At 39.8% G+C, this 10,466-nt stretch overlaps 1 protein-coding gene across 1 annotated transcript; it reads right to left on the bottom strand.

The window, feature by feature from the left end:
• Window positions 1-212: 212 nt before the first annotated feature.
• ZBTB1 (zinc finger and BTB domain containing 1) lies at window positions 213-2,667 on the bottom strand. The gene has a single exon (XM_015813327.1). The coding sequence runs from the start codon at window positions 2,648-2,650 to the stop codon at window positions 521-523; it is 2,130 nt and encodes a 709-aa protein (XP_015668813.1). The 5' UTR covers window positions 2,651-2,667; the 3' UTR covers window positions 213-520.
• Between the last annotated feature and the right edge of the window lie 7,799 nt (window positions 2,668-10,466).

Below are 10,466 nucleotides of genomic sequence, written 5' to 3'. Positions count from 1 at the left end.
GTTATTATTATTTTAAAAAAAAACCTGCAACTCAGTATGTCCATGAATTTCTATATACCTAAATATGGTGAATTCTGTTGTATAGTATCCAGCAATTATTTCTTGATGTTAGACTATCCTTGCATATTTTAATATCTATGTAATTTAATTTGTTCACAAGAAAAAAAGTAAAAAAGTAAAACACTCATAGAAATATAAAAGCAGGCATCCTATGCTGATGGAACGGAGAAGCTGTTTAATAGAAGCTAGTGACTAGGGTAATACAGCATGCTTTTAAAACTGAGGGTTTAAAAATAATGGCTTGAATACTCTGGCAAAGAAAAAAGAGAGACAAAAATAAAAATGCAATAATGAAACATTAAATACTGTTTATGCTATGTACTGTAGTTTAAGACCCTATAATGAGGACAAAAACAGACATTTAAAAACCGGCTGATCAATTTTTTATGCACTACTGTTTGCTTTCCTTTGGTGTTCCATTTGCTTTTGTTCTAATTCTTGTCAAACAAGCATTATGTGGTCATGTTCGTTTCAAATGCTTAGCATTATAATGGGATCGCATATCTTTTCTCAGATTAAATTTGGCTCCACAAACCCCACATGTGTACAGATGAACATCCATGTGCTGTTCAAGTTGTTCATTATTTGGAAAAATCTGGAAACAGACTTGGCAAATTGTCTCTCCAGGTGACAGATGGGATATCATATGCCGAACATGATCATGTTTTCGGAAGTTCCCTTGGTCACAAATGGAGCAGACATACCTGGCCATGCCTTTGTGCATGTCATTGTGAAGGCGCAGCTGACGTTCTCTTAAAAACTGCTTCCCACATGTCTGACAAACAAATTGTTTTTCCTTGGTATGCACAGTATAATGTTCTCGCAAATGACAACGCTGATAAAACCCTTTCCCACAAAGATTACAGAAATGCTTCCGTCGATGATCCCTTTCATTCTCTTCTATAATTGCATTCTTAAACACATCTTGTTCCAAACAACTGGACATATGTTCAACTACCAAATTCTCTGTTTCAAAACGTAATCCACAGTTAGGACATCGGAAAGGACATGCTGAATCTCTGTACAGTTGTTTTTTCGGGAGTGTGTTCATCTGAAAATGGCTGTCTCCAAACTCATCTAGCATGTCTACATACATCATTTCTTGGTTTTCAGATTGTTCTTCAGGACTCTCTTCCAAGTCAATTTTCTCCTCCATGTTCCTCAAACCATTGGTGGTTAAGTCTTGTGGCTCTCCACAAGTCTGTGCGTGATCCTGTAACTGCCGTCCTTTTACTAATATTTGGCCACATTTTCCACAGGCACATATATTTTCTATGTGTTTGGATAAGTAATGAGAAGACAAATCTTCTTCTGTGATTGTCAGACCACACAGTTCACAAGATGCATTTTCTGTCACCTCCTTGACTTTATTTGCACTGACTTTATTTGCAAGGACTCTGGCACTTCTAATATATTTCCTAGCCTGCTCATTAATAAGCATGTGAGGTTTTAAAAGAGCCTTTCTAACACTTCTATTTTCACTGACATCTTCCTCAATGTAGTATCTATAAACAGATTCATCATCATCTAGCTCTTCGTTATCAGTGGAATCATTGCCATCTGTTACTTTAACAATATTAAACTCCTTCAGGTCATCTGTAGGGTTATCATCTGGTTCCATTTTGACGATAATCCTTTTCCTTTCTGTGGCTCTACTTCGCTCTTCATTTAATGGCTCTGATGAGGCACTCCTACTTTTTCCATTTGTTTTATTTGATGTAGTGGATGAAGAACTCTCAGAAGACTGGTTTGCACCTGCTTGATATTTCTCCAATTGGGAAACTGGGAGTTTAGAAGTGGAGTCCCTTTCACTGCTGTCCTTCTCAGACCCAAAATACCTGGGATTCTGATACGAATGCCTATTAGTGCATGACATGATATGCTCATCTAACAGCCTCTCGCAGCTGAAACTGAAGCCACAGCCATCACAGGTAAAACTTCTTCCAAAGCGCCGTGAATTGGACACTCTGTCTTTGGCACCTAAGAGTTTTGACACAGTGGTCCTTTTGCAACTCTCCAAAGGTTGCTCAGAGAAACTGTTTAATTGCAAAGCTTCATCATCAACCTCTCTGCTCTGGGAAGTACTCACAGTAGAACTTGGTGGCTCTGCACCCCATTTGCTTGCTTCGCTGTTGTTTTTAGCCAGTGTATCTTCATACATCCGAACACCAAAAATCATTTTGCTATTTTGAGTGCTGGAAGCAGAAGAAGAGCACTGTAAACCAGTAGAGTTTGTATCTTGTATATCTTCCAGACATTCTGGCACATTGTAGAGCTGTAGGGAGTTCATGGCTACTTTAAATTGCTCAAAATTAGCTGGGGCTGTCATGATTTTCCCTAAATACATAAACTGTAAAATGAGATCAAAGCACTCAGCTGTAATCTTCATGTTGCTGAGGTTCAACTGTGCTGTGCTTTGCTGCTGGCTCATGAAAAACATCCTAAAATAAGAACTGCAAGCAGCCAAGACAGCCTTATGTGCCTGGAAGTAGATATCATCAATTGCAATACAGCAATCACAGAGAAATCCCCATTCTCTTTGGTTGTTCAGTTGTTGAAGGACATAATTGCTATGGCTAGTCCTTGCCATCTTGTGCTTGAATCACAACCTGTGTCAATAAAAAGGGAGAATAGGACAACTATTAGTTATGTTTAAAGAAGAGTCATAATCAGATTCCATCATACATCATATGACCCTAACTATTTACCACATTGCCAGAGATGACGACAAACAAAAGGATCCTCCATTTTGAATCTGAGTCTAGAAGACCTTTAGGAATATGGCATGGAAGAATCCTTTGACTTCTCATTCAAGGGAAGATTATTAGGAATTAAATAAGATTGCAATTGTACTATGTTTATATAGAACCTAGCTACACATTATACTTCACATTATGATGTTATCTACTTTGGGTAATGAAACATCTGCAAGAAAACAACCAAGCTCAGAGAGCATCAAGGACCCCTCATTTCAACCCTAAGCTTCAAATATTCTCCTTTATTGGGACTTCACATTATACTGACACCATGTAAAAAGTAACCATGCATAGGTGCACATTTTGCTTCTTGAGAATTTTCTGAGACTGATTAAGAAAGCTGGAAGAGAAATGTGTTCTCAGGGTCTTAAATATCTTAAATTGTATTCCTTCCTCTGTTGTTTTTTTTTGTGTAGCAACCACACTTTCATATGCATGGGGGAGGGATGCCAAGGAAGATTAGGCAATAAGTAGAGAGATAAGAAGAAAGTGATACTGCAACTTTACCTACAATTTTCTGAAAACAATTGCCTCTCCAGAAAGCCTTCAGATCTATACTAACGAAGTTTGATTCAAATTTAAGTTAAACATATAGCCACCTCTCATTTCCAAAGAAATATATGCAGAATATATATGCTATATTAATTACAAAAGTAAGAAGGCCAAAGGATCCTGATCATGGAAAGGGCACTAATGTATACAAGACATCTTAGCCACAGCTGCCATCTGCTCTTCAAGTAGGAGCTGAGAATCCAAGAAGATCCCAGATTGAGCACCAGTCTTCAATGGAAAAGTATAATTTCATCCAAATCAAAAATGGAAAATTCCCAAATCTGTGGAGACTTAAAATCCATACTCTCTCAATAAGATTAAGTTGGAGTCAGTTTCATCCTACAAGACTTGCACAATATATCTCAAGGTCAATGGGTATCATGTGAATGATACTGAATCTCAAGCAGTTTCATGCAAATTTTACATAGTGGGAAAATGTTAAACCCTGTGACGCCATATACTGGAAAGACTGAGGAGCAATCTCTTCCTCATTCCCCTACCATTACCCCATCAGCATCAACTATAACTGGCCATGAAAGAAAGAGAACCACTGTAAAGAATGACACCTACCCCCGCTCCAAATAATCCCCCAATCTTGCAACTAGTCTAAAATGATTCCATGGTCAAAAGCCACTGAGAGATCAAGGAGCAGAAAGACAGAAGCACCAACCCCATTCCAGCTCTGCCAATGGTCATAAAAATGTGACAGATGCTACCTCTGTATTAAATCCTTAAAAGTTCTTTCAAAATGGTTTATAAGCAATATAAACTGCTATAAATATATTATTTAAAAATAAGCAAGAAACTTCTAGAATCTTTCCCTTAGAGCAGGGGTAGGGAACCTTGGCTCTTTTATGACTTGTGGACTCCAATACCCAGAATTCCTGAACCAGCCATGCTGCCTTAGAGCAATGCTAGTGATGTTCAACTGAGCCAGTCTACTGAGATGGTTATTTAATTTCTCAATTTTGAGATTTGCTCCACATTTTACACTGATGGGCTGCTGGTTCTAACTAAACTAGCTTTTCTAGGGGTTCTAGGCAATAATAAATTCTTTATCTGGGTCAGTGCATATCAGGTCTTGCAATCTCTAAGCACAGGAAAAACATTTTAGTTTGTTTTTTCAATCTCCTCCTCAGTTTTCCCACCCTCTTTTCCCTCTCTTCCCATAATTGACTTCTCCATCCCTTCTCTCTTAAGTTATTTATAATTTGTGTTATATAACCCTGATAACGTAAATTCCAGTATTTGTTGTCCTTAGAAAAGACTTTGTAAGCTTTAGTTGGACAATCATATACTAAATGTGTTTCTGTGTGTGCATGCATCCCCTCTCCAAAACTCTAGTATGGATGTGTGTGTGTGTGTGTGTGTGTGTGTGTGTATAGAGAGAGGAGTGGGAGAGAGTTGTGGTATAGTATACTGTAATGTATCAGCCCATTTTTGCAACTGAGTTGCATTATTTTTAATGTCAGCATTGGCGGTTGCAGAGAACATGGCTGAATTATAATGATGTCACAAGAAGAGAAGAAACAGACATTTTAGGGTTGGCATTTTTATTTTGCTTTTTATTTAGTCTTGCTTTTAGAGTATTGGGGTTTCAAAGGTTTAGGGATATATATGAGTCTACTGATGTTTTAATATATCTGTTTACGCATTATGCTTAAAGATATAATGTGCCATTATAAATTAGTGACAATATTGGAAAGCCACAAAAAAGGAGGCCATATGTGGCCCACAGTTGTCTACCTATGATTTAGTACATTCAATATACATATGATACTAATTACAGTTTGCCCTAAAAAGTGAGGAAAATTTCATTTTACTAGTGGATGAAAAGAGAAGTATAGTAGTATACAGATCTAAGGATACCCTCAGTCAGAATGAGAACTAGAACACTTCTTCTTTGCCAAGGATACCCTTTACTGACTTTAAATTTCCTTAGCCACATAATGCAATGCCTTCATAATCTCCAAAATAGCCAGGCGTATGTCCAAAAGAAGGCATGACTAAATACTGATAACACTCCAGTTTCTAACAGTGATAAAAAAACTGGCTTGTTACAAAATGAGACTGAGGAACTTGATAAATAGCATGATATTAATTCAAAGTCTATGTTAGATATTTATAATGCACTGAGATACAGTAAGACATTCTCACAAGTCATACAACTTAATTAAAGAAAAAGTATTGTGTTCTTTCCGAACACCTGCTGTTGTTATTATAATTACATTTAAAGTTTTAGGGCAGCCTTCCCCAACCTGTATGTTCCCCAGGTGTATGAATTTCAACTGCCAAAATTCTCAGCAATGCTGTATCGGTAGATGAATTCTTGAAAGAGTTTCACATATTTAGACTGTATCCCATTGGGAAAAGGCTGACTTAGGAGTATCATGTGAGTCCAGAATCAGGGTTAGAACATGGTTAAAATGAAGCACCACTAGCTTCATAATCTTCAAAATGAATATGAAAAACCTATGATCAAATTTGCAAACAATTCTAAAGAAATCACTGGCAATGAGATAAGAGATAATGGAGCTAAATCAATCAATCAATCTAAGCTGTTATATGGTGCCTATCTTTTTCCTCCAACAGGTCTAAAAGCAGAGCAGGAAAGAGAGAAATATGCATTTTGATCTTAAAAATATTACAGTGGGAGTAAAGTTTCAAACATCCTACCTTTAATGCCACTGCCTAACTCCAATGCCATTTGCTTTCTGTGTCTGCTTTTGCACTGCAATAAACCATGGTGGCTATAATCACAGATACATCATCATGTCCTTATTGGCTCTTAGCTATTTACTGCAGCAATTCAGCTTGAACTGCTTATCTATCGTACAACACATTACATTTACACAAGACAACAATTTTCATAGAAGGAAATTTATATCTCCCTAAAATTGCACAGAGGGGAAGAGACAATTTGTCCTGCAAAATGAGATCTGTATGATTCAATGAATCACTTAATAATATAATCTGAGCAAGCAACCTACCCTGTTCCTGCAGCTCTGTCTCATCTGATCTGCTCTCTAAACTTTGCTATCATCCTTGTAGGTCTCTTCTGCACTTCTTCCAGTCTGTCAACATCCTTTTAAAGCATGAGTGGAGAAGAATTGTGATATTTTATCTGAGGCTTCTGTTAATGCATATATACAAAATTTGAAATTCATGGCAAGAAAACTGTCTGAAATAGTGGACTTCCACAAAGATTCCCATCTTTTCTATTTCCCCTTCTGCATCAGTTGCTTAAGTAGCAGCAGCAGTAGTTTCAGTTCATATATTTCTCATGACATCACTGACTAGTTTGCCAAGAATTTAGTGGAGGAGAAATGGACAAAGGCATATACATACACGCTATAGGTGGTACGAAAGTCACAAAGAAAAATAAAGTCTGAGAAATATTCCAGAGAGAAATGAGTGGTCTTTGTGCTACTTCTTTATCAACAATGTGGTTTTGTGATGGTTTCCCTCGTCTCCTTCATCCTCCCCTCCAACAATTCATGTGAGAAATTATTTTTTAAAAAAACAAGGAGATCTGGTCAGAATATTTGCAGTTACTTAATTGTGATAACTCTGGATGGCTTATAGGCACTGAAAAGATTTCCTAGGCTTGAGTAACACACAAAACTACACATACCAACTAGAAGTCAAGTGATCTAACTTTGTATGGGAAATTAAGTCTAGAGAAATATTTTAAAAAGACAGTGAATTTTAATGATATAAAGTTTTTAATTGCTTCAGTTCTTAAACTTCTGGTCTTAGTTTAAGGCTGAGGCACACTAAACCATTAAAGGGAGGAGCCAAGACTTAATACTATTGGTTACTTTCCAAATATCAATATATGATTTACTTTCCATTTTTCCACCTACTAAACAAGCTTTCTTATGACAATGAATATTCAAATCAGAATTAACTTTTGGAACATTAATTCACCTTTCACAAACAATTTATTTAAGTTAAGCAGCTGGTGAAATATGAGTGGAAGGTCACAGATGTAGTGATGGTTATTTTGGAACACTTGGATATTGTATGGAAGGTATATTTTAAATGACTAGATATATAGTCTCTGATCACCATGTCTCAATGGCTGAGGAAGAGCAACAACAGAAACTCAAAAGGCTTCTTATCTTCTGAAATGTGACATTGCATGATTGTGAATTCTGGATATTTCATAAGGGCCCAATATTTTGTAGACAATTCTGTAGTTCTCTAGATCAGAGATTCCCAACCTTTTGGGCACCAGGGACCAGTTCCATGGAGAGAGGTTTTTCTGCAGACAGGAGGGAGTGTGGTTTCATGTGCTGCCTGCAACCCGCAGATGGGGCTTCACTTATTTGCATGGCCCGGTCCACGGACTGGTGGTTGGGGACCCCTGCTCTAGATGAGTGTCTTGCAGATGTTAAATTGCAACTCCCAGCTTCCTTCATCACTGGCTATACCACCTTATTGGAATTTCAAAAACATTAGAGGGTGACACATTCATCTCTGTTCTAATTAGATTTGATAGCTAATGGATGTTAAAGAGTCACCTGGACCACAAGATGGGCAGCAGATAGAGAGATATAGATAGATAAAGAATGAGTCTAAGAATGCAAGAAAGACATTCTCCATTAAAAATATGTGTTTAACAGATTAATACTTATATCTAAGAAAACAGCACTGGCAAATCCAAAAAGGTCTGCAGATTATACAATGTCTATAAACAATGTGCCAGAAAACTAAATACTGTACAGATGTCTATTTTAGGAATCAGAAGTAAAAATTAATCAAAATAATTAATACATTAATACTAATGTAATTCAAACACAGATTGTCACAGCTTTCTAAGAAATTCTTTTCAATCCAAAGAAGGTCATTTAAACATCAAAACCACTGGATGTATAGATTGAGGGCTCTGAGTTAACCTATAAGAATGTCACCTATAAAAAATCGATGAGATTGCTTTACAGTAGCTGCCAGTCATTTGATAATGGTGGATCATAATGTTTATCATGGATTATAATTTAGTATGTGAGTTCAACTAATTGTGATATATTCACTAACCCGTAAGTAAGCCAACTGTGGGTTAGCGTGTAGGTAAACCAAGGATATCTGTCCTTGCAGATTCATGACTTTTCACTATACCTGCATTAACTTTCAGTTAGAATTATCAGAAATTGAATCTAGGGTTTTCTAGATGTAACCCATATAACCTGCTACTGAATTAAGGTTCCTTCCTAGTCATATTCTATGATTATCATATAATCAAGTATTTTCTATCTGAAATGAATGTTTAGATTTTCATACAAATTCAAATAATGTGCAAACTAAGGGATATACATTTGTCAGCTTTTTAAGATAAGCCAGATCAGGAAACAAAACTAGAGAACTGAAGTACTACTTTATTCTTGCAGGATGTAATATCACAGTTTTGGAAGCCTGAGTTTTTCCCTCTCCCCATTCTAATACCAAGGCCATCAAAGCAGGAAAATCCTTGAGTTTTTTTGTCACTGCCTCTTCCCTTTCAGAGAGCTTAGCTGTTGCATACTTCGTTCAAGGCTATCATCACATTCCTCTACATTTGAACTCTGTATAGGAGTGATGTACTGTATATACATAGGACAATCTTGTCTATCTCCTCAGTTTTTGAAGACTGAAATGACTGAAATGTTTCTAAGTTTCATCTCTAGAAAAAACGCCCAGTACTGAAGATCCAACAATTGAGATGGGGGATATTCTCCAGGAAACGATGCCAAGATTTCATTTGAATTCAAAGACAATTAAAAAAACTAAAGCAGCTTCAAAATATATCTTGAGTAGAGGAAAAGCACTGAATACGAAGAACATAAAAGTTTAACCTGCTGATATCTATGATACCCATAAAGTTTAACATTATTCTTAAACATCGGTTTGAGATACCGTGAGAGATTGGCGTGCCAGGCAGCCTTCTTCCGATTCTTGCTGATTTATCTATTTATCTCTAAACGCTAACGAAGTGCATTAACTGGTGGGGATCCTGACCAGTGAGCGTTTTACAAACCGCAGCGGTTCAAGCAGCTGGCGAAACCAACGCTACCACGTGCTGCAACGCTTTGCTCCACTTCCCGATCCCAGGCACAACTTTGGTCAGCGCTTGGCGCTGGAAGGAAAACGTCCGCCCGACTTTGCACTTTTTCTGTTCATCGCCGGCAAGAAAGCCGCTGGCGGTACGAGGCGCCAGCCACATGGTGCAATAATCAGGGGAGGAGAAGCAACAGCAGCCCTGAATCGCAGCTAGGAGTGGCTTCCGCTGGAAAGCCCCACCACTAGGCCGGGCGAGCGGGCGGACTGGCGCCGCCTTTCCCTCTGGTGCTCGGCGCGCAAGAGAGGGCCGAGAACAGGGGAAATTCTCCGGCGCCTTACTTTCCCAAAGGCGGGCGAAAGCAGAGGCATATTCTCAGCCATTTTTTTCCCCTTCCAGCAATCGGCTACGCTGCTTCGCTCCCGCCCGGGAGCCTTCAGTCCGTCAGTCCTCCGTCGGCCTCCGAGGCCTGGAGCCGTCGCAGCGCCCAGCTCTCGACTCCCGTTGCCGCGCAACAGAGATCACCTCCCGGGCCTACCCCGTTCCTTGCGCTGGCGAGCCTCGCGCCCCCTCTTACCTGCGGCCAAAGCGCTGGGGAGGTCTCGGGGGGCCGCTGCAGCACAGGAGAAAGGCCTCGGCTGTACTGCCGGCGCGGCCGCCGCCTCCTCTGCTGCAGCAACAAAGGACTTCCGCCCCCGGCCGCGCCTGCTGCCGCTGCTCTCTCACTGCAGGAGAAACTCAGGGCTTTGCCGCGACCGCACTGAGCCGGACCCCTCCCCCCGGCTGGCGGCCAGCTAGCGGCGCCTGGCCCTGCTTGCTGCGGCTGGTGCGGTCGTGGCCAATGTACAGGCAGAACGCGGCCCGCCGCTTTTTTCTCTGCCCTTTCCTAGGGACCACGGGGCAATCGGCCGGCGTATCGGCAGGAAGCAGCCCGGTGCCATCCCGTTGTCTCCAGGCCTGCATTTGTGCCGCCAAGACGGAAGGAGAGCGTGGCTTTTGACGCCCGGGCCTAGGATGATGCTTCTTCGCCTGGACCAGCAGTCAGGATTGGGGGGGGCAAG

Source organism: Protobothrops mucrosquamatus, unplaced genomic scaffold, assembly GCF_001527695.2.
Source record: "Protobothrops mucrosquamatus isolate PMUCROS unplaced genomic scaffold, P.Mucros_1.0 scaffold153, whole genome shotgun sequence".
Taxonomy (NCBI): domain Eukaryota; kingdom Metazoa; phylum Chordata; class Lepidosauria; order Squamata; family Viperidae; genus Protobothrops; species Protobothrops mucrosquamatus.
This window is presented reverse-complemented; position numbering and strand designations above follow the sequence as displayed.